The 26,620-nt window shown below is 40.6% G+C and overlaps 4 protein-coding genes across 8 annotated transcripts in view; 3 read left to right on the top strand and 1 right to left on the bottom strand.

Annotated features, from left to right (window-relative positions):
- bhlha15 (basic helix-loop-helix family, member a15) overlaps window positions 1-26,620 on the top strand; it is a 168,659-nt gene that overhangs the window by 82,838 nt on the left and 59,201 nt on the right. The window lies entirely within an intron of this gene.
- pms2 (PMS1 homolog 2, mismatch repair system component) lies at window positions 69-9,757 on the top strand. Of its 3 annotated transcripts, XM_055021132.1 has the most exons (16): window positions 77-110; window positions 204-382; window positions 2,873-3,015; window positions 3,266-3,352; window positions 3,705-3,807; window positions 3,890-4,073; window positions 5,103-5,270; window positions 5,366-5,463; window positions 5,535-5,634; window positions 5,712-5,796; window positions 6,781-6,921; window positions 7,014-7,752; window positions 7,976-8,143; window positions 8,211-8,311; window positions 8,387-8,556; window positions 9,302-9,757. In XM_055021132.1, exons 2-16 carry the CDS (start codon window positions 369-371, stop codon window positions 9,443-9,445), a joined length of 2,445 nt encoding a protein of 814 aa, XP_054877107.1. In that variant the 5' UTR covers window positions 77-110; window positions 204-368; the 3' UTR covers window positions 9,446-9,757. The 3 variants fall into 3 exon arrangements, with proteins under 3 accessions (XP_054877108.1, XP_054877106.1, XP_054877107.1); XM_055021133.1 differs by lacking the exon at window positions 9,302-9,757 and having other exon boundaries at window positions 69-110; window positions 8,392-8,541; XM_055021131.1 differs by having other exon boundaries at window positions 73-110; window positions 8,211-8,556.
- Window positions 10,229-18,055, top strand: rsph10b (radial spoke head 10 homolog B). Its single transcript, XM_055021134.1, has 18 exons — window positions 10,229-10,494; window positions 11,123-11,198; window positions 11,308-11,376; window positions 11,485-11,658; window positions 12,151-12,236; window positions 12,309-12,429; window positions 12,615-12,791; window positions 13,230-13,329; window positions 13,394-13,521; window positions 13,594-13,783; window positions 13,881-13,989; window positions 14,461-14,540; window positions 15,009-15,157; window positions 15,736-15,840; window positions 15,930-16,115; window positions 17,238-17,313; window positions 17,463-17,644; window positions 17,870-18,055. Exons 1-18 carry the CDS (start codon window positions 10,283-10,285, stop codon window positions 17,945-17,947), a joined length of 2,298 nt encoding a protein of 765 aa, XP_054877109.1. The 5' UTR covers window positions 10,229-10,282; the 3' UTR covers window positions 17,948-18,055.
- Window positions 18,086-26,577, bottom strand: dlgap5 (discs, large (Drosophila) homolog-associated protein 5). Of its 3 annotated transcripts, none has more exons than XM_055021128.1 (19): window positions 26,398-26,577; window positions 25,257-25,505; window positions 24,944-25,128; window positions 24,762-24,839; window positions 24,614-24,653; window positions 23,408-23,485; window positions 23,217-23,327; window positions 23,043-23,117; window positions 22,230-22,264; window positions 21,870-22,129; window positions 20,949-21,107; window positions 20,776-20,861; window positions 20,541-20,694; window positions 20,351-20,459; window positions 19,814-20,000; window positions 19,234-19,730; window positions 19,022-19,157; window positions 18,632-18,678; window positions 18,086-18,477 (listed from the first exon to the last, which is right to left on the bottom strand). In XM_055021128.1, the coding sequence occupies exons 1-19, from the start codon at window positions 26,444-26,446 to the stop codon at window positions 18,367-18,369; spliced, it is 2,646 nt and encodes an 881-aa protein (XP_054877103.1). In that variant the 5' UTR covers window positions 26,447-26,577; the 3' UTR covers window positions 18,086-18,366. The 3 variants fall into 3 exon arrangements, with proteins under 3 accessions (XP_054877103.1, XP_054877104.1, XP_054877105.1); XM_055021129.1 differs by having other exon boundaries at window positions 18,632-18,675; window positions 26,398-26,576; XM_055021130.1 differs by having other exon boundaries at window positions 26,339-26,451.

Genomic DNA, 26,620 nt, shown 5'->3' with positions numbered 1-26,620 from the left:
ACAAAATAGTATTCGTTTTTAGGATATACGACAAATATCCATGAGCCCTAACATCCGATGATGAAATTCAACAGAGGTTTGGAAAATAGTTTTAACAAAAGTACCACAAGGTGCATTCTTTGTTTTATGTTTGGGTTCTAATTACACGTTTTGTATATTCTTTATAGAGCTTAATCTTTACATGCTTTTCCTTCTTGTCATAGTAAGCTGCGCAGTGTTGCGCGGTAGTAACGCTCACGAACATTGTGCACAAACAGCGCGGGAGAGAGAGCTTCATCTCGGTGTTCCTGCTGTTATGGCAGATAACCAGCTGAGGTAGTGGTCCGTTTGAGTTCAGGCTGTGGACATAGGAGGGATCCAGAGGAAAGATGTCCGATGTTTGGTAAGTCAACTGTCTCATTTTAGTTTTTCCCCTCCAGAATTATTGGTCTTGAAGCTGTAGTCACTTCAGTGCTTCAGGTCAAAAATGAAGTCCAGGGGACATAACTCTGTGAAACTGCCTTTGCTGTCTAAACCCTGCACTGCCTTCTGAAGGTATAGCCTCTCGTTCATTTTGTGGTTCGTAACTGAAAAGTAGCAGGAAAATAATGAGTTGTTGATTGTATTTGTCTTGTTGTGAAACACCTGAAAAATGTGAAATTGTGTTCAACCTCCAAATCACAACCTGGAACCTGTTTTCATTGTAATTAGGGATACAAATGTTATTAATTATTCCTCTACTTGCTGAAATTTCCAAGTCTTGGATATTGGTGCAGTCTTTCAGTTGGATTTAGGTTTTGACTGGGCCATTGTTATACGTCTTTATGCTTTGATCACCTCTCCATAACAGTGTTTGTGTACTTGGGCTCTTTATGTTGCTAGGTGAATGTCCTCCCTGCTCTCCAGTCTCTTGCAGCGTCTAACAGTTTTCCTGTCATCAGTGCTTTGTTAGGGTGGCCCTGAAGTGCAAAGCGCTACAGCAAATTGAAAGCACAATTACAAATAACAAAAGTGTTACAGCATTAACAAAAACACTACAACATTAAGGAAAACACTACAACATGAACGAAAATACTACATGAACGAAAATACTACATGAACGAAAACACTACAACATGAAGGAAAATAATACATGAACGAAAACACTACAACATGAACGAAAACACTACAACATGAAGGAAAATAATACATGAACGAAAACACTACAACATGAACGAAAACACTACAACATGAACGAAAACACTACAACATGAAGAAAAATACTACAACATGAATGAAAATACTACATGAACGAAAACACTACAACATGAAGGAAAACACTACAACATGAACGAAAACACTACAACATGAACGAAAACACTAAAACATGAAGGAAAACACTACAACATGAACGAAAATACTAAACATGAAGGAAAATACTACAACATGAAGGAAAACACTACAACATGAACGAAAATACTAAACATGAACGAAAACACTAAAACATGAAGGAAAACACTACAACATGAACGAAAATACTAAACATGAAGGAAAACACTACAACATGAACGAAAACACTACAACATGAACGAAAACACTACAACATGAACGAAAACACTACAACATGAACGAAAACACTACAACATGAAGGAAAACACTACAACATGAACGAAAATACTAAACATGAAGGAAAATACTACAACATGAAGGAAAACACTACAACATGAACGAAAATACTAAACATGAAGGAAAACACTACAACATGAAGGAAAACACTACAACATGAATGAAAACACTACAACATGAACGAAAAAAAAACACTACAACTTTAAGGAAAACACTACAACATGAACTCATCAAACTCATCGTACTCTTCGAAGCACTTGTCTTGAGAGATCCAATTCTCTGCTCTTTCTTCCCCAGGCCAGGGAAGGATTGTAAAGGAATGCATTAAAATCGTCGATCCACACATCCTCAGAGGTGAGACTTTTCTCTGAGCAATCTTCTCCAGCCGGAGATGAATTGAAGAAAACAACATCATAATCGTCAATGCACTCATCCTGAGAAGCATTTGTCTCAAACTTTATGCCAGGAAGTATTTTGTTAAAGACTTTTTTTTTACTCTGGTGGTAATGAAATATCCTGCAAAAGACAGTGGAAAAAACATTGTGACTAAAATCTCTTCCATATCGAAAGTAGTTGCTAAACAAAATGCTGATTGTCAAAGAGTCGCTTGGAACTGATACCTGATGATTTGAGATCCAAGCCTTTATAGTCTCAGATGTTCTTAAATCTATGACATAAGTCTATGTCATAGAAGAGGTCAATGTCTTGCTTCTGATCGTTGCTATGGAAACAGTCAGATTAGTTCTGCATGATTCAGATTATTAACCCTTTGCAACTGCGTCACTTTATCATTCGGATGTCGGAAATGAACGATGGGAGAATCGAACAGAATGACTTAATGTTGTAGTGTTTTCCTTTATGTTGTAGTGTTTTTATTCAGGTTGTAGCGCTTTTGTTATTTGTAATTGTGTTTTCAATTTGCTGCAGCGCTTTGCACTTCAGGGCCACCGTACTCTGTTCATCTCAACTTCATACCCACTTCCTAGTCCCACCACATGGAACTGTGGGTTGTGTCTCTTCAGGCTAATGTGTACTGTTAGTTTTCCTTCACTCAGATTTTTTTTGCATGAAGTTGAGTTTTGGTCTCATCAGACCAATGCAGGGGGGCTCTATGTATTAGCTGGCATTTTGAAGTAACAGGAATTAATCTTATTGCCATTACTGTTTAAAACTTCACTTATTACTTTTTTTGTCTATGGCAACATTTAAAAGTCCCTGGTGTCTACGGTCTATTTTTAGCATGAGAAGTTTTCCACCTGCAGCTCTCGCTGCTCTTATTTCTTCTCAGCACTTCTGAGCCTGCTGGAGCCATAAGGGCCATTGACAAGCACTCAGTTCATCGGATCTGCTCTGGACAAGTAGTTCTGAGTCTGGCCACGGCCGTCAAAGAGCTGGTGGAGAACAGCATTGATGCAGGAGCAACCAATGTTGGTGAGCAGAACACAAAGTGTACTTCTGAAACACAAAACAGATGCTTTATCTTATAGTCTAAACTCTAGAATGTATCTCTTTGTGTATTTAACAGAAAGCTTTGCACATTTACCTTTTAGTTTGTTTATCTGATTCTCAGCATTTCTGCCACACCATTAGATGCTTGTGTTATTAATACGCTTCTAGGAAACTAAGTCTGCACATGTCCGCTTGTCTTTCCTTATTAACCCACCATCCCTTGTTACTCCAGAGGTCAAGCTGAAGGAGTGTGGTGCTGAACAAATAGAAGTGTCTGACAATGGCAGAGGCGTCGAAGAGGCGAACTTTAAAGGACTAGGTATGTGGAATCTTCGTAATTCCAAATAATCTAGAAAAATCTGGAGAAGTATGAAATTTACTTTTTGGATAAGTATAGGCAAATATTTCCAAGTATTTCAAGATTTTGTTCCCTTACCCATTGTCTAAATGTTATGTCCGTCTGTCCATGCATCCATCATTTTGTTTTTAAAGACAAACCTCTCCAGAATCACCTGCAGTAAATTCAAAGTCAGTTTGATCTGTAACTCTACTTGAACTGAAGTCTGAATTCTGGAAATCTGGATTAGAAAAATTAAGACATTTTGAGATGAAAAACCTCAATGAACCATGTGTGCATGATGCTGTGCCTTCCTCTCCTGCCTGCTCCACAGCACTAAAGCATCACACCTCAAAGCTGAGGGATTTCTCTGACCTGATCCACGTGGAAACATTCGGCTTTCGAGGCGAAGCCTTGAGCTCTTTGTCTGCTCTCAGGTAAAGTCACCTTTATTCTGTTCACAAAGCCCACTGCAAAAGTCAGATCATAATCACCCCTCGTCCCGCCTTGTGCTTACAGTGACCTGAGTGTGATTACATGCCATGAATCCAGCCAAGTAGGCACCAAGTTGGTGTTTGACCACAAAGGTCACCTTGTGCAGCAGTCCCCCTGTCCCAGGCAGCAGGGCACCACGGTAACGCTGCAGCAGCTCTTCTACACGCTGCCCGTCAGGCACAAGGAGTTCCAGCGGAATATCAAGAAGGTCAGCAATTAAACAGTTTAGACTGGGATGTCCATGGTCGAATGTATGTAACAAGTCATATTTATACTAATTCTTTTTTATTTATTTTGTAAATGTGTACTTCTAGTTGTGGAGTTCATTTGTTAGCTTGATGAACAACAATATGATGGAAAGATCTTAGAATAACCAGTATGTTGCTTCCCTTCTTAAAGGATTTATGCTATAATCTGGTGATGAGCGATTGCAGCTGAGAAAAAAACAAAACAATCAATCAATTACAAAACCAACTGCTGAATTATATTACACAATGTGAACTAAGAACAACATGTGATGTATGACAGAAGGTCTCTGACAAAAATATTGTTAACTTCATATTAAACTTCAAAAGGTCCCAGGAAACTTACAAGTGAAAACACAAATGAGAGAAAGAATAAAATGATGAGGCTCATTGAGTCTGACTCTGTTCTGGAACATCTGGAGATGATAGTGCTCAAGGGGATTCTTCATAAAACACAGAACATTTTGGACAATCCTGAGCATCCGCTTGATCAGACTGTCATCCAACATCAAGGTGTCTTCAGTCAGAGGCTTCTTCAGGTCCTCTAATATTCACTGCTACAGGAGATCCTTCCCACCCTGAACCAACAGCATCCACAAAAACCCTTGGATGAAAATTCTATAAGACGACTTGAGGATTAATAAAGTTTATTTGAACTCGATAGAATGAAATTGGACAAACGAACGGATGGATGGATGGTAATTTTAGAATTTAGTTTCCTGCTGCATCAGTCCTTATTCCAAAAATGTATAAATAGATTAAAAGCTCATCACCAGTTACTCATAATACTTTAATCACCCACTAATTAAAGATTGTTGTTGTCATCATGTTAAATAATCCAATAACATTTTTAAAACAATCTTGTTAGAAGTCAGACATATGCTCTGCTTTGTCTCAGTTTTTTCCTTAACTGTGTTACGTTTTCTTTTATTTGAATGTAGTAAATACCCAGTCATTTTTATCCTTAATCTGAAACGTTGCTTGGTTTTCAGGAGTTTTCTAAAATGACCCACGTCCTGCAGGCCTACTGCATCATCTCGACAGGAGTCCGTATCACCTGCTCCAACCAAACCGGCCAGGGAAAGCGCAGTGCCGTCCTCAGCACCGGTGGCAGCCAGAGTATGAGAGACAACATCGGAGCCATATTTGGACCAAAACAGGTTCTGGCTTTTTTTACCCTAATTTAAGGCAGCAGCACCAGGATATTCCCAAAGCCAGTTTTCCTCACCACTGGTTTTCCTTCCGTGCCCTGCAGCTGCAGAGTCTTCTCACGTTCCAGCAAGTTTGTCCGTCAGAGAATATCATGGAGGAATATGGACTTAAAGTCGGAGACTTACCCAAACAGCTTTTTACGTGAGTGGCGTGTTCTTATTAAATGACATCAATCCTTTTGTCGTTGCTTTAAATCCAAATGCTTTGTGCAGGATTTCAGGCTTTGTGTCCTCCGGGGACCACAGTGTGGGGCGGAGCGCCTCAGACCGCCAGTTCTTCTTCATCAACAGCCGCCCATGTGACCCAGTGAAGGTCATTATGGTTGAAGGCTTTTAACTGAGTTTGTATTTTCCACCTAACTATTTTTAAAAAATTTTTTTACCTTGTAGGTCAGCAAACTTGTCAATGAAGTGTACCACATGTACAACAGACATCAGTATCCATTTGTTGCCCTGAACATAGCTGTTGTCTCAGGTGAGAAAATTAACAAAATAAAACATTATTCCTGAAATGAGGTGATGGATTTAAGGTTCAGTTGCTTCCTACCACACCATGAAATTTTCTTGAAGGGTTTTCCAGCTCAATTGAAATCAGGTTCAATTAAATGTCGTCTCCAGATGCTTGACAATGAATGAAGCAACTGGGACACAAAGGGCCGAGCTAACGTGGGCATGATGCAAACTGTCCACCAAATAAATATGGTCACATTGCGATTAACACAGAATGAGAGAGAGACTTTACGAGTTCTGAGTAGAATAAGATCAATAATTAAATGGTTTAGTTAAATAAACAAAATACTGAATATTACATTAATAGCAGTCAATTAGATACAATACATATCTGAATAAAACATTTCCTAATTAGAATCAAGTTATTTATAAGTCACACATTTTCTTATGAAATGCACCCTGTACATAAAAGGCTAAGCTAGAAATACTATTTGTTTCACAAAAACCTTCTAACAACCTCACATGAAATAATGTAGTTAAACAAGAATTTGAGTTTGGAAAAATGTTAGTATTGGTACGGCCTTGTCAGTAGAAAAAAAACAAAAAATTCTCGAAAAAAATCTCTGAAACTTTGTGGTTAATCTCAGAAATTTTCTAAAAAAAAACAAAAAACTTGAGTTTCAACAGCCAAAAATTCTTGACATTTGGAAATGTTTTGAATTTCAACCATTTGTAACTCAGAAATGTTCTTGGTTTTTTGAAATAAAATTTCTGTGATTAGTCTCAAAATGTCTGAGTTTTTTTGATGGAAATTTACTCCTTTTTTATTTTTCTCTCTATAAAGGCTCTATTACACCATTGTAGTGATCTCTAAACGTTAGATTCATCCATTGTCTTTACATTCTTCTTCTTTTCAGGGTAAAAATCAAGTGTGGAGATAGAGTCTTAACAAGAATGCAGTAACCCTGCAGGGTCTCTTCTGTGATTTTTTGTTGTTTGTTGTTCCCAGACTGCGTGGATGTGAACGTAACGCCTGACAAACGACAGATTTTCCTTCATGAGGAGAAGCTCTTACTCGCCATCCTAAAGTCTTCTCTCATCAACATGTATGAAGCTGGAGTAAATAAGCTCAGCCTGAACTATACACCGAGTGAGAATTTGTCTTTGCTTGCTTCTATAATGTTCTCTTTTTTTATTTTACATCTTTTATTTTGAAAGTGTCTGTTTTCTGTTTCTTTCTAGCTGTATCGTCTGCATCTAAAGAAGTTCACCTTCCTGTTGAAGACAAAGCAGAATCTACGGAGAACAACCAACCCAGCACCCTGAGCCCAACGTCACCCATGAACCTCGCTGCCCTCAAAGCTGCTTTCTCAAACCAGAACAGCGCCCTCTCTGGGAGTAAGTCAAGCACGGAAAAAGCTTCCAAAATCGGGCCGAGCCAGAAAACGCTGAAGTGTTTCTTTGAGGGCTCAGTTAAATCACCATTACGACTCAGAACAGAGGCAACTAAAGGCAGCCTGGGAGCCCAGGCAGAGCTCCGTGGGTTCAGGAATGAAGAGGTGTCAATCAGGGAGAAGGACTCTGAACCTGAACGAGACTTGGTAGTAGAATCACCAGATCCACAGCACCCAGACTCCTCTGAACAAGTTGTTGAAAATGTAAAGGATGACTCCGAAGCACGTACACCTGTCAAGGATTCCGTCATTTTCCCCGAAGCTAAAAGACCCAGACGAGATGATCCATGTTTCACCGCAGAGGAAACGCCTGACACGGCTTCCTCCACGGCCGACGTTCCCATCTGTCTGCAGAAGAAGACCGTGCCGCTGCATTTCTGTCTGCAAGCCCTGGCAGCTGGCATCAAGAGGCTGCAGCAGCAGCAGAGAAGGCGAGCCGCAGACAAGTTGCGTTACAGGCGCTTCAGGGCCAACATCAGCCCTGGAGAAAACCAGAGAGCAGAGGACGAGCTCCGCAGAGAGATCAGGTGGGACTGTACTCGGTTAGGGCTGTGCGATATGGACTTAATATTAGTACTTTGTGTTGATGTATCCCATAAAATTCTACTTAGCAATAAAAGGTTTGTGGTCATAACCTTACAAATGTGGAAACGTTCAGCTGTATTCAACATGTCAGGCTTTTCTTAGCTGGGTTTGTGTGCAGTTTGTGGTTTAGTACAAATAGTTGTTTTCTTTTCTACTTTTTTGTAGTAAGGACATGTTTAAGAAAATGGAGATCGTCGGTCAGTTTAACCTGGGCTTCATCATCACCAAGCTGAACTCAGACATCTTTATGATTGACCAACACGCCACCGATGAGAAATACAACTTTGAGATGCTGCAGCAGCACACTGTGCTCCAAGGACAGAGGCTCATTGTGTAAGCATACTGAGTCTACTTGGTACTGTGTCCAGACTCTAATTTGTTTTGTGTCTTATGGCTCCAGCCCACAGAAACTCCACCTGACTGCAGTCAGTGAGAACGTGCTCTTAGAGAACGTTGAGATCTTCCAGAAGAACGGCTTTGAGTTCCTGATCGATGAAGACGGTAGGACTGTCATCAGAGGTCTTCAGGCAGGAAGAAATGTTCCTGCATATTCTCACTGTGAAGTGATTCCCTCAGCCCAGGTGATGGAGCGAGTGAAGCTGGTCTCCTTGCCCACCAGTAGGAACTGGACCTTCGGGCCGGCTGACATCGAAGAGCTGATCTTCATGCTGAGTGACAGTCCGGGCGTCATGTGCCGCCCGTCCAGAGTCAGGCAGATGTTTGCTTCTAGAGCGTGTCGCAAATCAGTTGAGTTCAGCTCACTGTTAGCATGCTGGCACGCACACACACACACACCCACACGCACACACACACGCACAGACACACACACACACACACACACACACACACACACACACACACACACACACAGAGAGAGAGAACCTACAATTCATTATATCAGCTTGATGTTTGATAAAAGCCAATAGATTCCTTACACAGTTACGTTTTCTATGCAATACTGGTAGAGATAAATAATGAAAGTAAAAGTGTGAATGTTTTTCTGTGACAAACATTCAAGTGCTATTACTACTAATAAGGCTGTGACTCATGATTATTTTAGTAATTAATTATTCCAAATGTGCTAACAATCAGATAAACAAATTGGCACATTCTGCAGTTTTCATTTGACCACTTAAGTCTTTTTATACAATATTAAAAATACATAATAAGATGCAAATACACTAATAATTCAGTTACCTTTCATAATAACAACATAAACATCATATTGACTAAAATTCAATAACAGCGTCTCTTTAGAGAACTCTTGATCATGTGTAGCAAAACAGCTGCAGCTAAATAAAACCTTCTAACATCAACATGTGAAAAACTTTCTACTGCACTGAACGTTAATACAGTCTTTTGTCAGACCATCATTTTGTTGAGTTGTCTAACAACATGTAGACAGCTGAAAGAGTTTTTATAAATGTTGTTTTATGTCACATCGTTTTCTCAGAAACCTGATTGTTTGTTTCTGCTGGTATCCGCCTCCAGGTGATGATCGGTACAGCGCTGAGTGTCGGAGAGATGAAGAAGCTGGTGATTCACATGGGAGAGATTGAGCATCCATGGAACTGTCCTCATGGCAGGCCCACCATGAGACACCTCGCCAACCTGGAAATCATCTCACAGGACTGAGTCCAGAAATAGACTGAACACCTTTTTGATATTTTCCCTTTATACAGACCAGACTGTACATATAAATGTTCTGACTCTTCTGTCATAGATTGACCTTGTGAATGCTAGTTTTTATTTAGTTTGATTTTGTTTTTATAAAATAAATTGTATTATTTTTTTTTATCGTTATATCCAATAAATAATGCACAAACAGATGCTTCTTTCTCTTGTTGAACTGAGATAACAGATAATTTATTATTAACAATGTAAAGAAGTAATTCTGAACGAACAGTGAATACAACTGGGATATTGACTGATAACATGTCAATTAAAGAGTCCTGATTTGTGTTCAGAGCTGAGTCATTTTTTCTCGCTAGTCAGTTAAAAGGTTATTGATTGATTTCCAGTTAGAGAGGCTGTGGTAAAATTTTGATTGATTGGAAGTTAATTGATGTAAAGATAAACATAAACTTTTACTTATAGAAGTTATGTTCTTTTTAATGTACTTGTTTTTTGTCACAGCAAACGTGAACAAGTGTTTTTTTTTTAAATGTCAAGTTTAAGGGCAAAAACTAACCTTGTAGGCTGTTTATATTGATGTAATTATGAAGCGAAGTGAACGTCTAGTATTTAAATGTAAAAAGTTTCTGGCTATGCTTGATTATGCGTACAATTTAAAATGAACAGCTTACAAAGGTTAAAAAAGGAAGAGCTTCTGTAATTAAGTTTCGTTAGTTTTGCGCTTTTTGGCTGACTTAGGCTGCCGTAGTTAGAAGCTTTCTCGACCGTTACCATAGAGACGTTTCAAGTCGTTGGAGATCCATAAAACGCAGGACATTTGAGGGAATAAACTTGGCCATGGAGGTTTTAAATGAGCCCTGCGACGAAGAAATATGTATAGAAGCAGAAATTAAAAACAGCGAGAATAGCGGAGAAAACGTAGATGAAAGTGTGTTAAGTTTATCAGATAGAGTAGCTAATATTCTGCTGCGGGACTCAGAGAGTAAAGACCGAACCCAGACCGAAGACATTTATGAACTACCTGATATCATTTGCCTGAAAATACAAAGGTAGCTCAAAAAGTTCTTCACATTTAATAAAATGTCTAAAAACGTTCTCAAATTGTAATTGCTGATAAACCTCTGAATGTAGAAAAGTTCACTTTTTCAATCGGATTTGACAAAATGACAGCGCAGGCCTCAGGTCATATGGGGCCTTAAGCAGGTTTACATTTGGGGCCCCTGGTTCTGGTGGAATCTGGGGGGAGAAGGTGTGGGAAAGGCAAGTTGAACTGATTGAGATTAAAAGCAATTAGAGACTGTTTGATATCTCTTGTTTAGATATGTGTGAATAAACTGAACACAAAGAAGATTAAAAACAGCAACAGATTGTAACTACATTTACAAAACAATGGAAAGTTACTCTTTGTGGTAAACTTGTCAATTCCTTTATATCTCAAATAAGAATTCTAAGCAGTTTAAAAACTTGTTGTTCTGTGCTGAAAATATACTTTTGCAAATTTAATAATAATCTCATTCGAAGTACAACTGCAAATGTTTACCTTCATGGTCTGTCTTGAAATTCATCCATGTATGAGAGTCCCCTGATTGTTTGGGGGCCCTAGGCGTCATCATAATTGGCTTGTGTGTTGGACTAGCTCTGCTTAAATAGAGTGTATAATGTTGTCAATGTCGACAGCTACAAAGGAGAAACCATGAATGGACAGATCCATGGAGAAGGTGTTGCTTCTTTTGACGGAGGACATGAATACAAGGTGCATTGACTGGCACACAAAAAGTTGGATATTTAGATTTGTCTTCACGTTACACACAGTCATTTTCATTTAATTTGATTAACCAGTTATGTAAATTGTTTTTGTGAAGGGAATTTTCTCCAAAGGACTCATGGAGGGATATGGGACCTTCACTCAGGCAAATGGAGTGAAATATGAGGTAGGTTCCCTAAGTGATGCATGTAATCACTTCCTAAACAAGTGGATTTAATCATTGTATCTGCTCAACAAGAATGTCAAAGTGAGTTCAAATTTTCAATGTTGGCAGGGAGACTTTGTGGGCAACTTGCCAATGGGCAAGGGGACTTTCACATGGCTCGATGGTAGCACCTATACAGGGGACATCAGCAGAGGTATAAGACATGGAATGGGAACCTACAAATGTCCTAGAACCGGTATGTCTTACAGTGGGCAGTGGGATCAGGGAAAGAGGCATGGAAAGGTAGGATTTACTCATTGTACTCTTTCTCCTCTTTTTAAATGTCTTTGTTTTCTCCACACAGAATGTCAAAATTACTGAATATGCACAGGCATGTACACACACCACTGATGTTTGAATAAATGTTCCTTAGTAGTTCACAGAGATATGATAGACTTTTGTTGCCACCAACAACCGACTAACACGGTGGTGGTTGAATAGTTGATTGCTCTTCTTCACAGATTTTGTAGAGCTCATTTAAATGACCAGACTTTTTAAATGTGGACCTCAGATTTACAGCCTAAAATTAATCCGCTTCATCCAATCCGAAAAACGTTTTGGGGATAATTTTACTGCTGGGCTGCTTCACCATGCTCTGTAAATTTAAACTTGTGCATCTGGTCCTTTTGTAATCAATACTTTGTACAATAAATAAAAGATAAATTTAATGTTAATCTGACACGTATCCACATGATGGGTGGATGTCAGCTTTTGACCTGGACTCTGTTTATTTAGGGTAAAGTGTTTTATGATAAGAAGCAGACCTCCTGGTATGATGGGGATTGGGTGGTGAACAAGAGAGAAGGGTGGGGAGAGAGGGGGTAAGTGTCTCATTGATCAGTTCCTAGCTTGTAGTTGATATTAGTGAGATAATATTAAGTGGGTTTTAACAGTTACCCGTCTGGAAACACATACACTGGTGAATGGAGGAACAATCTGAGGCATGGAGAGGGAACTATGAACTGGACCAAACTGGGACAGCAGTATGTTGGGAGCTGGAAAGATGGAGTGCAGGTATGAAAGTTACATTGTGAACTGAACATATATAGATACAGTAATTTGATAAAAAAATGTTTCTATTAACCCTCTAACCGCTGACCTGGAAAGAACCTGCTGGAATACTTTTGTCATTTTGGAACAATACCATATTTTAATGTTTATTACGAAGTGGATTGGAATCTTGGTTCTTTGTCTTTCAGCATGGTTTGGGCACACACACCTGGTTTTTGAAGCGCATTGATGGATCTCAGTATGCCCAGAGTAACCAGTACAGGGGGGAGTTCTTTGAAGGTCAGCGTCACGGAAAAGGAATCTTTTACTACGCTGGTGGTGCGATCTACAGAGGAGAATGGAGGAACAACAGAAAACACGGACAGGTTAGAACTCACCTGAGAAATATAGAGGCTTTAAAAATGAACTGAAATCTGGATTATAAATCAGATGCAGACTCTGATAAATGTGTTCGTACCCATGGTAGACCCGTTACAGTTTCTACTGGAGTCATGTAATCTCACTCTTCCATATTTTGTATTTAGTATTTATTATCGGTGGCACTAACAGTGTTTTTAAAATGAAAGCTTTACTTTTAGGTTAGATTGTTTACTAGCTGTGTATATAAAAATATCACTTTGAGGATGATCCACTGCTGACTGTAATAATTCATCTTTACCAGTGCTGTCAATACATTTGCTAGAAGAAATGATCTTGTCGGCAGCTACAGATGAAGCTACTCAAATCTCCCAGGAATAGTTTGGATCATTTTGCTTTCATAATATTTGAAGCGTTCTAAGATGTGTGTGTCCCTCGGATTCCAGGGCAAGCTGACTGCGAGGAGTGGGCGTGTTTTTGAATGCGAGTTCGATGACGATCTGATTTTATCCAGCTCGAATGAAGACAGAGCTCCACTGCCCCTCGGTAAAGAAACGCCTCATTTGAACGAACGTTCAATATACATTTCACAATTTTCATGGTTTTACAGTCGGCGTCGCAGGCATCCTTCCGCTGTCAGACAACGACTCCAAGATACTGGGGTGTGACATGGCTTTCAATATCCAAGTTCTCTTGAAAAAGATCCCGCAGAGAGACCGTGAGACTGAGCGCCTGAAGGTCAGCTCCTCCGCCGTTGTGACGTCGATCCCTGGCTGTTTCCCGCCTCACGCTGTGTCTGTGCTGCCTCAGGTGGAGTCTGTGGTGATGAGCAAACACGTGGAGCTGAGGCTCATCTTTGGTTTCTACAGCAGACTCGGCAGCTCCAGTTCTCCCGACAACATCTTCCTGCTGTCCCACCTGCAGTTCTGGCGCCTGTTCAAGGACTGCAACATCCACCGTCACGGCGTGACGCTGGCACAGATAGACCGTTTGATCAGAGGTGAAGGAGTCTGGTTTGTAACGATCTCTATCCAGGATGAGTTTGCTGCTGCAGACGTTTAGGAAGCTTGTTCTGCTGTCTTCCTTCTGTGTTTCAGATGAGGGAGGTGTAGCAAAGACCCACTCGCCTTTCACATTCATGCCTCTTCATGAGTTTCTCATGGGTCTAGTGACGGTGGCCTACTACATCTACAGGGAAGATTTGGTGTAAGGAAAACATCTCCTCCAGTAGATATTACGTAAAAACATTCAGCTTCAACCAAAAGTGTCACATATTGTGAAGAAAAAAGAAAATCATTTTTTCAAGAACCCTTCTCAGAAATAGCATCCTCTTAGCATGATGCTGCCACCACCGTGTGTTACAGTTGGAATGTGCAATTTTAATATTCCAACATATGAATTTTGCATTCATCTGAATGAAGTGTCTTCCTCCATATTGTTACTGTGATCAAAAGTTCAAGCAGTGTAAATACTTAAGCAAAATAACTTACATTTACTTATGATCCAACTGGGTTTAGAAGGAGAATCGAAAGGAGACGATCCGAAAGAAATGTATGAAACTGAACCAGGAAACACTTTTAATCCTGCTTTTCATCATGTCAAAGAAAACATGATGAAATATTAGTCACCGTGAGAACTTTATAAAAAATAAAAACATGACGTCTTCTCTGTTTGGAGGTCCAAGAAGCACCTGTTGGCCGCCTGCTTTTCCAAACTGATGACGGACGACGTCCTTCCAAACGCCAGGAATGTAAAAGGTGCTGATTTATTTTACTGGTTCCCAAAATAAAACAGAACAGTGGAGAAATTCAGGTATAAGAGCCCCATCAAGGTATGTAGGCTCACACAAAAGTTCAAGACATATATTAAAACAAGAGTAACAATAATAATAGTAATATACTGCACAAAATTATAACATAAAAAAATTATCAGAAATAGAGGCGTCAAACTCCGAGCGACGTGCAACTCAGTCTGATGAGCTTTCTTTTTATGTACATAAGTAAGTACTTACAATACATCATATCAGTGCAGTGCAGAAAAAACAGAAGTGCAATAACAGCAGAAATTGCACTTCTACAATTGAGTAAATGACTGTAAATGCCATTTACTGAATAAACATTAGTAGAGTATTAAATGGTTGGACTCATACTAATACAAAGTCACTCCCATGTTACCTTTCATGTTGTCTTTAAGCTGATCTAATAACTGCAGCCTTTTTAACGCAGGCATCCTGTTCAGCCAGCCAGACGTCACAGCGGAGGCTCTGAAGTACCTCAACAAGTGCTGGGAAATCTTTCAGTATTTCTGCAGGATCTACTCAGCCCACAGCGACCAGACATGCATGACCTGCAGACACCTGCTGTGGATATTCAAGGTGCCACAAGCTGCACACATATCAATCAATCAATCAATGAGATTGCACTTAAGCACTTGGTCATTTGTGGCAGAGTATGCAACTGCAGCTAAAAGTCATTCTGACATCATCATGTAGAAAGCTCAGCCCTTTCTACTCACTGACCTGGTGATTTGATTTTTTTGATTCATTGGAAAGCAAAAGCAATCTGTATAGTCCAATTAATAATTAATGAATTACTAAATTGGTTGGTGATTATTGCATAAATTAATCCAACACCATGAATAGGGTTAATGGTTTCAGTCCTGGTTGCTGGTTTTCCTGCATGGCTTGTAACAAACTGCAAATGGAACTGCTCTCCTTAAAACCCATGGCAGTGAAGCATCGTTCTCCCTGCAGATTGTCTCTGCAGCTCCTCCAGTCATTTTCAGATGATGGACTGATATAATGTAGATGGTTTATATAATCAAACCCTTTAAGAACCTCTCTACCATCCTCTGTGGGCTTTAGATTTAGTCTTCAGTTACCGTCTCCTGCCCTACAATATCTCCAATACATGGCTAAGGCTTTATATTGATAATGTTCTGCTACCTTCCCAGGACCTCAGACTGTTTGATCAGCGGCTCACCACAACAAAATTACTGGAGATCCTCATTGCAGAGAACTGTCTCAGCAGCACCTGGCCTTCTCGTGTGGAGCTGGAGGTCTGCCTCTCTGTTTCCAGTCACAATTCTCACAATGTGCTTCATTTAGCGTTTCTTCACTAATGCTTTCATGCTGATCTCATCTGTAGATTGTGTTCCTGGAGTTTTTTGAGGTGCTTTTGGACTGTGCAGAGTTAAAGTTCCAACAGGTTTCTGATACGCTGGTGGAAAGCGTGGTCCAGATTGTGACAAACAGCCAGACGACAGAGAATTCACCTGAGGCAGAAGAAGACTCCAGGGAGGAAGCAGAGGCTACAGCCGAACATGTCCAGGAAGTGAGAATCTTTCTTCTCTAAACCGTCCTACATAAATAAAAATTGTATGAGTAATAAAAATTCCTGTGGAGACGAGTGTTTCACAGTGTAATATGCAAAATTCACTTTTTAAAAGTGTTGAAGTGGGAAACCAGATGTTGATATGATCAGCACCTATTCAATATTTTTCAAACCTGGGCATTAATAATTGATTTTCGTTTACATGGAAAAAGCAAAGCTACTTGCCAGAAGTTACTGTTGAATTGATTAAACCTACTTTAGATATAGTAGGTATCTAAAGTTCCATATTTGTTTTGTATTTTGTTGAAAATCACAAAAAAGCAAAGTTGCTTCACATTCCCTCTGATGACATCACATAGGGTTAATGTGACCGGTGGACCTCTGCGTTGTGTGCTACATGGTGATCGGACAAACCACAAGACACCAAGTCTGAGTCTCTGTTTATTAATCTGTCAATCAGGAGATATTAGCATTAGCACATAGCATGTGCTCCAGTTCTCCAACCCCCATCTCTCCCCAGTGCAACGAATAAGAGCCCAGCTGACATACCCGTCATTAATAGAGAAGGAAAAATAAACATTTGAACATAAATTAAAGAATTACACTGGATTATAAAACTTGCTTCAGTAGAGTAACAAAAGAGAAGAGAAAATTAATAACTTAATATTTATAATAGTCCTGGAGGACCCTGGACAAAAGGAAAGTGGAGCTGGAGGAAGGACAAAACCCTTATGGTAGACACAGAGGAACACAAGGACAGTCAAGTATAAGTGGACAAATACAGTAAAGAACAGATTTTATGCAAATATACAACTATTAATATAAACCCAGTTACACTAAAGCAAATAATTCAGAAACTAGCACGTCTGGTGTCACCTTTATACTTGTGTTTCTTATGATGTCATCAACCCAAATACAGGATAGAATTAGCACTTTTCCTTCTGGAAGCTTTTTTTTAAAACATATTTGGTGAAATTATGCAGTGGAAGTCCAGACTTCATTACACAGCTTGTGTTTATCCATTTTTGTATAAAAAAGAAACTGTACTGGATGCTGTTTTAATACTTCTGATCAATATCCCCACAAATAGTCACCATAAACTAACTAATCATGTTGTTGTAGGAAGAAAATGACACTGGGCCAAAAATGGAACGTGAGAAAAACAAAGCTGAAGCGCCACAGGAACCACAGCCTGCAGGTCCAGCCCGGTTTAGTTGTGCTGCCTCCATTTGCAGTTTTAGAATTTTGTTTTAAAAAGCTCAATTTTGTGATTGCCTCAGAAATCATCTGCAGGAATGTTTCATTCAGCAAAAAATTGGTCTGACTACTTCTGTTTCTTCTTTCTAGAGTTCTTAGAGGGTCAGAGCGAGGAGAAAATGAGTGAACATGAATCCAGAGACCAACAAGAACCAAGCACCATCCAGACTATCCAACAGTTTTTCACACACTGCTTCTTCCCTGCAGTTGAACATCACATTTTGGTTACCAGGGAGATGGAGAAGCTTGCTGAGGAAGCACAAAACACCAAAGTATATCACTTTATAGAAAACTAAAGAAAAGATGTTTTAATTCCTAAAATAACACCATCATGGGTGGTTAAACTAATGATGGTTAGATTTATATTTACTGTAATTTCCAAACTTTTTTTTTTAATACTGGCTTAAACAATGCATAAGTATTTTTATTCATTTAAATGTCCCAACCGTTTTGTTCCGTTAACAAAATGATGCTCATCTTCTATCATTGCGTTGCAGGAACCAGAGCCAATAATAAGCTTATCTGAAGATCAGGAACCAGAACCAGAACCAGAACCAGAACCAAACGACCCTTGACATCTTCAATGAAAGAAAAGCTTCTGTTCAGTGTTTATTCTCTCCAATGTATATTTTAAAAAAATCTTTGGAAAAGCTGGTATGTTATAGAATGTTAAGCAAATCCAGAGACAGTTTGCAAATACAATCTTTATTTAATTCAAAATAAGTAAAATTTTCTACTGAATATACAAAACTCAGATTTTTCTTTTTCCCCAGACTACTTCTGTTTCTTCTTTCTAGAGGAGTTCTTAGAGGGTCATAGCGAGGAGAAAATGAGTGAACGTGAATCCAGAGACCAACAAGAACCAAGCACCGTCCACCCAGCAATGTTTTGACAGAACATGTCAAAACATTGTTCTGTTTTGACATGTTTAAGTCAAAAACATTGTTCTGTTTTGACATGTTTAAGTTAAAACAGAGCAATGTAAGAGAAACTTTTACATGTTTGGAGGGGTGAAGACCATGAGGTCACTTGGACAGGTGGACAGACGTGTCCGGTCCTTCAGGTCCGGGGTGAAGAGCAGCAGGGCCGACTGCGCAGTCTGCACCTACAAAGATGACAAATAGATTCAAAATGAAGGAAACCAGTACCAGAATGGATTAGTTATTCATTATTAAAGCACAAAGAACTTTTGTGCACTGGTTTAAGTTAGTATTTGTTTTTGTCTAAAGAAAAGTCAAGAAAAAAACAACCAAACTGACCTGTAGTGATTGAGGACTGAACACTGAAGACACCGCTGAGAGCTCTGCTGTGACAGATGAGCAAAACATGGGAACAAAACCCAAAGCAGTTGAGAGAAAAATAAATAAAACAATTATGCAGAAAAATAATTAAATATATGTAGATTTGATTTTTGGTTGCAATTTTAATAAATTGTTTCCCAAAGTTCTTCATACAGCTCAAATTTTGTCACTTATGTAATCTTTGGGGATTTAAATAAAGTAGCTAAAGTGGAGGGAAAAGAATCCTTGCAGTTCGGTTAAAAATTAACAGTTGTAACAAATAAATGAAATCAATTTAGCATCTTCCTGCGTAATGAAGCTTTAACCAGGGGAAACCTTTAGTCAGTGCTCATTCAGCGTTCTTCATACCCAGCTCCTCAGGTTGTCCTTTAGGACTCTCCATTTCTATAGATGACGACATCTCTATGGCAACAGTGTCCCCCGGTGACATACTGCATCTCTGCGACGGCTGGAAATAACGTTCAAAGTCCAAACCAGGAATTTCCTGCATTTAAATCATCAGAATAAAATCTGATTATCACATAAAAAGAACTTTGTTTTGATAAATATTTGGACCAGACCTCAACGACTGAAACATCTGGAGTGGGAGAGCTGGACGGCTGGGTCTCCATGGGAACCTGGTGGGATGGGGGACGGGCTGGTGGTTGGACCGCAGGGGTTTGACATGGAGACGGGCAAAGTCTGACGTTGATGACATTACTGGGTTTGTTTTCCACAGAAAGAGTTGAAAGGTCTTCCGACACCGCTTCCTGCTCAGAGCACTGGTTGGGACTCGTCTGGTTCTGGGGCTCGTCTGAAGGAACTTCCATCTCAGGAGAGCAGCAGAGAGAAGCGTTCTGCTTCTGGGAGACATGAGGAGCTTCTTGCTGGGATTTGTAGTCCAGGTGTTTCTGTGCAGAGTGGACAGGCTGAGCGGGGGGAGCAGGAACAGGGGTCTGGGTCAATGCAAGGGAGTGGCGGGTGACTCTCCGGGGTGAGGGGTAACCTGGAGCAGGGGAAGCCTGGGGCAACACCGTCTGGGGCAACACCGCTGCGCTCAGGCGGCTGGATCGCCGGGCTGACAACACAAACATATGCGCCAATTAGAAAGATGATTCTAAACAATAAAGCATAAAGAGGTGAACCTGTATTGTCGCTCACTTGATGGTGTGGCCGGGCTCTCCAGCTGGGAGAGACCTTCCAGTGGCTCCTGCCTGCCAACAGCGCCCCCTGTGTCCTCTGCCTTCTCTGCATGCTGTCGGGCTTTCATGGCTGCTTTCACCGCCGCCAGGCGAGACTTGGCTGCAGCTTTGTTTCCTGTCGGCTTGGCGGTAACGGCCGAAGTTTTCTTTAAAACAATGAGTACACGTTAGGATTTTTAGTGGTTAGACACTGAGCTTCAGTACTGAAGGCTGTGCAGATAAACATGGGAGGGAAAGAGACACAAACAATAAACTAAACTGTCTGGTAAAGAGAAATGTTCACATTCTGCTAGCTATGTTTTATCTAGATATAATAGTTGGAAAGATTTTACCACATTAGAAGTTTTTCACGGCAAAGAACAACCAAATTTAAAATTTATTTAAAGAGATTTTTTTTTTTTTTTTATTACTTTTTGAAACCAATCCTGTGTGTATGATATTACTCTACGATGCATCAGAGGCACTTGTTTTTCCAGGACTGTTCTGCAGAGCTCACCTTCACCGCTCTCCTCCGTCGTGGGGGCGGCTTCAGCTCCTCCAACCAGCCGCGGCCCTCTGCTTCTCTCAGGGCATCAAACTTCCTGTTGATGTCTTCCACCTGGAAGGTAGCGCACATCTGGCTACACTGTCGCATTTGAATTCAAAACCACTTCCTGTCTGCCCCACAGAAGAACCGTACCTGGAAGTACACCATGTCCCAGAAGCCCTGCAGGTCGGTGCAGGTGGTGACCTTCTCTCCGCGGCTCAGCTCACAGTCGTCCACCAGGCCGCTGAACTGGTTGAAGCGCTCCTTCATCAGCAGCCTGGCCTGGCCTACTGCTGTGCGCATTCGCTCTCTCACTGTCAGAGAGTCACAGTGGCACTGAGTGAAAAACGGCTAAATGCCGACACGAGTCTGGGTCACTTCAGGGTTACACTCACTCTCCTCTGGGATGGTCTCGTCCTCCACTCTGGACTCCCAGCGGAGACAAAGGTCTGTCAGTCTGTCTGTCTCGGACATTTCTGATCTGAATGAACCAGAAACCAAAAGATGCTTCAAGTCTCCCATCTTTAAAATGAGAAAGAAGAGAGTGGTGAATTTAAAGTGCCGCTACCTGAAGTAGGACACGTCATGCTTTGACTCATGTGGGCTGGCTGAGGTCGGAACGCTGCGCAGGGGAGAGCAGCCGGGAGGCTTGGGGGGAGTGGGCTCTACAGGCTCAGCTGGAGGTTCATCACTGAACACTGGTGGTGGTGGGAGAGTGAAACTGGGCCTGGACAGAACCAGAGCACAGCATTTACATTAAAAACAAGCAGACATTGGTGAGAAGAAGAATTTCTGTTTGTCGTGGGTGAAAAACTGTCAGGATTTAAAGGTTTCTTATCAGTCAATATCAATAATTATTAGTTTTGTTTGAAATATCTGAAGTAGTTTTACACTACTTCAGACCAGAAGGTCTTCCTGTTTTATTCCACGTTCTCTCTCCATAACATTGTTTTTTTTAAACTGTTATGAGGCACAAAACCTGAAACTGCTGCTGAGCAGGTTCCAGATAGGTTGTTGCTAAGCAATAAAGAAAAACAGCTGTGAGAAGCTAAGCAACTAAAGCCAACAACCCTAACTCCCAGAATGCTGTGCAGTTCTAGATCAGAGTTCAGTGAAACTAGTATATTTTCTATCAGATGCATTGTCTATGGATATTCATCACATCTATTGCAAAATGTTTATTTTCCAGCCCAAGTTTATATAAGGAGAAATGTATCCCCAGCTCCACAGTAACAGCCTCCATTTCCCGCTCAAATGTTAACATTTCTGCTACATCCAATAACCAGCATTGTTTACATTTCTCTACCCATTTGACACTGAAAACACACAGAGCAGACTTCATGTAAACTCCCCACCATCCTGCATGCATCACTATCACATGACCAACTTCCTCTCCTCACACACCTAAAACTGGCAACAAGAGGGAAAAACACATTGGTTATTGGAGCTACGATGTTGATGCCTCAAACCAAATCAGAACATCAATCACCTGGGAGTGAAGAAGGCCTCTGCTGATCGGGGGGTGAGAGGATCAAACTTGAAGGCCGACAGGCCGGCAGGGGCCTGAAAGATGAAACCGTCTGGGGCAAATGAAGGAGCAGCAGAACCCGCAGCAGAACCCGCAGCTGGGGCGGCTGCCTCTGGAGCTGGGCTCACCGCCGTGGCTCCGTCCTCACGGCCAGGCGTGGGGCATGGAGGACAAACGGTTTTCTCTTGTTCCTGGACCGGAGGTTCAGTGACCTCAGCTTCCTACAAAAAGGAAAATGGTTGCAAACAACCTGATGTGTGTCTGTCTGACTTTAATCTCACTGTAATCCTGTGTTATGGAACATTAAGGGAGAAGACTCACCATGTGCTCATCAGGCTGGACTGTGGTGCTAACAGCTGTGGAGATGCAAACACCAGAATTCATATTTTAAAAGACTTTTTATGCACATATACTGTTTTTAATGAGCTTGTATTTATTTTACGCCTTTCTTTCATTATGATTTGATGGTCGTTCTGAGTTTTTATTGCAATTTGGCTCTTTGCTGCTGAATTAATGTATCTATCCTAAAGTTTTTATCAGTCTTAAAGGGGCAGTATTATGTATTTTTCAGACAGATAGTGCCATCTGATAATCAAGTCACCATGTTACCATCAGCAGTTATACAAATGCAGAATTTAAGGTCATTAGATGCCTTATAATTAGGCTTGTCTCTTTAAAAACTGCACTTTCAGGAAGTTGTTGGATTCTCCATTAACCCTTTAACAATTATTATTATTATTTTTTTTTTTTTTTACCAGAGTTGAAATAGAAGTAACTCCCATAACAAGCTCAGTAAATGCACAGGTCCATTTGATGTTTGCTAATTACTGCTGGCTAGTCTGAAGGAGTTGAGAGGGGGAGCAGTGGGGAAGCCTGCTCTGTGAAGTGGAAGCTTGGAAACTGCAGCACCGTCTCAAAGGCGGGGCTAGATCCACCCAGCTGTTTTACACAACTGAATGGTTGCCATGGAAATTGAAGGATTTCTAAAACATGCATGAAAGAATTGAGGCAACACTCCAGGTACGTTTTTGATGATGAAACATCAAAACATGACAAATAGATAAAAAAAAAAAAAGTTGATTTGACATACTGCCCCTTTAATGCATGTCAGACATTTAGGAAAATAATTTGTACCTTTACAGTTCCTTCCTTCTCCAGGCGAGGGCAGCAGAGGGTTGACAATTGCTATGTTCCTTGTGGTTCTTCCGTCTGAGAACAGAGACAGACTTTACATATTCAGTTTTCAGGACCAACCAAATCAAACAGCTCGTTAGCAGCAACGAGGAAGCCTGTGATTGTGTAACGTACCTCTGGCCTTAGGATTGTCTTTCGCCTGAGCCTGAGCTTTAGTAACCGGAGGCCTGTTGGCCGATCTGGTCGATACTGCTCGACCGCCTGGCCCTGACGCAGCAGGACAGCCTGACAGACACACAGATTGACATGCTAATATGGAAACACTATAGCTGCTGCTGAGGCGGGCGTCCCGTCCAGAGGGTTACCTGCACTGGTCTTGGTGGCAGCGGAGGGTTTGGAAGCAGCAGCACGGCTCCTGGTCGGGCGCTCAACGCCTGGCTGGACTGAAAAGGAAGAAGGGAAGCTGTCAGTTAACGACTCAGATGGATCTGAAACATCATGGAAGAGTTGGAGTCATCCAACTCAAAGGAAAGGTTGTGACACACACTACTTAGACTTTGATGATTACTGGTTACATCCAAAGAAAAAACCAAAATTTTGTTTCTCAAAACATTTGTATCACATGACACCCATGAAGGATTTCAATACAGAAACAGAGTAGTGAGTCTGTTGAGCAGATGTCAGCAGTTCCATTGTTTTCCATTACATTTCTTTAGTACAACTCCTGGTCTTACTGATATAACATTTTCTGAAAACCCCAAAACATTTAAAATACATCCCATTGTGAGCAACAATTTAAACAATGAGTTACACATTTTTTAACTTAATCACCAAAATAAATTAACCTTATGATATGCTAATGCATTAAGTTCCACTTTGAGAAAGAGGTATCCTGATCTGGTAACTACATCAGAAATCAGTCCAATATCAGCCAAAAACCAGGAATGGGATCATATCAGCCTGCATAGAAAATCTCTGATGCAACATTAACGCTGATGGAATCGCTCCATTCCAGCAATTAGTCTGCTCCAGAATTTCTGTCCTGCAGGCACTCAGTTAATAAGAAGTGGGTCAGTTGTTCTCTGAGTAACATCACTTGATCAAGACTTTCGTAACATTCCACTACATAAATTAAGTAATAAAAGTATATAATTCATACTGATATCAGGACAGATCTACTTAGGGACGCAGAATGTGTCGCCTCTGATATCAGCATCAACTAATAGTCACATTTTAACACACTGGTATCAGTCTGATAAATAAAACTGGGTTGATATTAAGAACCGATTTATTTCCATTTTGTTGCTTTGTGTTTCTGGAGTCACAGGGGAGCAAAGTGATCATGTGGCATTTGATTGGTCATGTGACAGAAATGCAGCAAAGGATTGTGGGAAGTTCAACTGATGCAGTGGTGAAGTCAGTGCTGTGGTTGTTTTAATCAAGGTTTTGAAAGAGTAGCAAAATACAATGTTGGTGAATATCATGTTCATATTCTACATATCAATATTAGTGCATCCCTTGTTTCACTTGAAGGTGATCTTGTTAAAATAAGATGCTTGCTCCTGAATTACCTTTGTTCACCCGAGTGTTCTGATGCTGCTTTGCCAGAGGCTGTAGAAACATTTGCAAAAGAAGAGCAATAAAATATGTGTCATATTTTACTTTGTGTATTACGGGTGGATATGAGAAAATCTTCAGGATCAGAATTGGAGGACTTACCCTCTGTGGTTCCTGCAGGGGCTGTTTCATGGAGCGAGTGACTCTGCTGCTCGGGGGTGGAGCTATGTTAACTTTTTTCTGAAAGAAAGCATTTATTTTTAGTCAAAATAAAAGTCTAAAAATAAATACTCCTCTAATGTATAAACAGAAGCCAGCTGTGCGCAGGATGGGTAGATCAGCACCTCTCTGGAACTGGATGCAGCAGACGGGACGGGAGGCAGCGGAGCAAAACTGAATGGGTCTCTGGGTTGATAGAGGCCAGTTTTGAACACTCTTTTTGACTCTCTCTCTCTTTTTTCCTTTTCCTTCTTCAGCTCTTTCTGCTCTTTCCATTTCTGCAACTGCTTCAGCCTGTCTGCTGCTGCAGCTGTAGGAAAACACATTTCGAAAGCCACAATTAGTGGCAAAGAAGTCCAAAGAAGCCAAGAATTCAGAATATAACAGATTTTTAAAGCATCTCTGGAGATGCCTATGTGTGGAAAAGTAAGCTCATACTGTTGGCTGGTGTGGCTTTGATCTGTGTCTCCTCCTGAACAGTGGACATGCTGGTAGTCACCATGGAGACGTCCTGGGAAGACACGTCCGCTTCTGGCAGTTTGTCCAGCTGCCTGCGAGTGTTCACCATCTGCTCCCGGTTCTGTTTTTGGCATTGAGATCTCCGGCGTGACTGCTTCACTCGAAGCATTGACACACTCGTGTCTCGCCGCCGAAGGTCAGCAAACCTAGACTCCATTTTTGAGAGATCTGCAGGAATGACAAACAGAACGCATCCGACTTTCAGCTTCCACAAATGTTGACGAAATAAAGGAAATCTTTATTTCGCAAGCTGCCATGATCAAAAGGTACAGCGTGTATGGAACATGGCAAATAGTGGAAAAATAAATATTGGTTGAGATGTGGCTGCCAATAACTTCATGTTCCCTTTCCATAGATGACCCAGTTGGTCCTGGCTTTAGGTGTTTGACTCTGTCTCCACACTATAATACTTTACCACATCAAATTATAACTGCTTATCATTTTCTCTTTACTTTTTTTTATTTGGATTCAAAATACTTCTGGATGAGTGCTTCTTTGTTTTTGTGCTTCTGCTCTGTTCACTAAACCCCCAGTTGGTTCTGGTGCTGCTGGAGGCTTCTTCCTGTTTAAGGCGAGTTTTCCTCTCCACCGTGTCTCTCTCTTTAAATATATCCATCTAGATCTATACATATATATATTTCTTAAAATTGTACTCAGTCATAACAGCCATTCTTCAACATACTTTTACTCAACTAAAGGTAAAAAGTAGCTATTTTCACGAGCAAATGTAACTACTTACTACTACTAACACATCTCTCTGGATTTGAATCCAAATCAGCTGATCAGCCCTTATATGGCAAGACGGTCTAAATTAACTCAAACTTGCTGCAGTAATTTAACAACAATAAAATTAAACTAGAATATACTTATTTATAGTGGACGACCAAAGATAACTGAAAGCTAGCTAAGCTGCCCAATCATTGAAAACTAAACTAAACAGCAAGCCTTATATACCTTTAACAGCCACCAACAAACACACAAATACTGAATTAATACTCTACCTGCTGTTCTCTCTAAGAAAAATGCTCAAAAACAGTGTCTTATTTTCAAAATAACTTACATTTCTTTCGAGCCCAACGAACAGTGAGCGGAGCCTGATTAAGAAACATAACAATGGCGGTTGAATTTTTAAAATTCTGTCAGTGACGCTGATTGGCTGCAATCAGCGTCTATGGCAGACAGCTGTTCTGATTGTCTGTTCTGATTGGTGCGTCTCATCTTCCTCTTTTTCTTGGTGAATATTCAGAGGTGCATACTGCCACCTACTGTACATGTTCATCCCC

The sequence above is a fragment of the Poeciliopsis prolifica genome, unplaced genomic scaffold, assembly GCF_027474105.1.
Source record: "Poeciliopsis prolifica strain line A6 unplaced genomic scaffold, Auburn_PproV2 SCAFFOLD074, whole genome shotgun sequence".
NCBI classification, from domain to species: domain Eukaryota; kingdom Metazoa; phylum Chordata; class Actinopteri; order Cyprinodontiformes; family Poeciliidae; genus Poeciliopsis; species Poeciliopsis prolifica.
The sequence above is the reverse complement of the archived record's forward strand: the minus strand, read 5'-3'. Positions and strand labels throughout refer to the sequence as shown.

Coding starts and splice junctions, on each gene's coding strand:
- pms2 (XM_055021131.1), top strand. Junction 3,808..3,889: donor AGCTCTTTGTCTGCTCTCAG/GTAAAGTCACCT, acceptor TTGTGCTTACAG/TGACCTGAGTGTGATTACAT. Junction 4,074..5,102: donor TCCAGCGGAATATCAAGAAG/GTCAGCAATTAA, acceptor CTTGGTTTTCAG/GAGTTTTCTAAAATGACCCA.
- rsph10b (XM_055021134.1), top strand. CDS start 10,283: ATGGAGGTTTTAAATGAGCCCTGCGACGAAGAAATATGTATAGAAGCA. Junction 11,377..11,484: donor CAAATGGAGTGAAATATGAG/GTAGGTTCCCTA, acceptor CAATGTTGGCAG/GGAGACTTTGTGGGCAACTT. Junction 15,841..15,929: donor CTTCTCGTGTGGAGCTGGAG/GTCTGCCTCTCT, acceptor TCTCATCTGTAG/ATTGTGTTCCTGGAGTTTTT.
- dlgap5 (XM_055021128.1), bottom strand. CDS start 26,446: ATGTTTCTTAATCAGGCTCCGCTCACTGTTCGTTGGGCTCGAAAGAAA. Junction 21,108..21,869: donor GAGGCCTTCTTCACTCCCAG/GTGATTGATGTT, acceptor GGTTCTGTCCAG/GCCCAGTTTCACTCTCCCAC. Junction 20,695..20,775: donor CGAGACCATCCCAGAGGAGA/GTGAGTGTAACC, acceptor ACTCTCTGACAG/TGAGAGAGCGAATGCGCACA.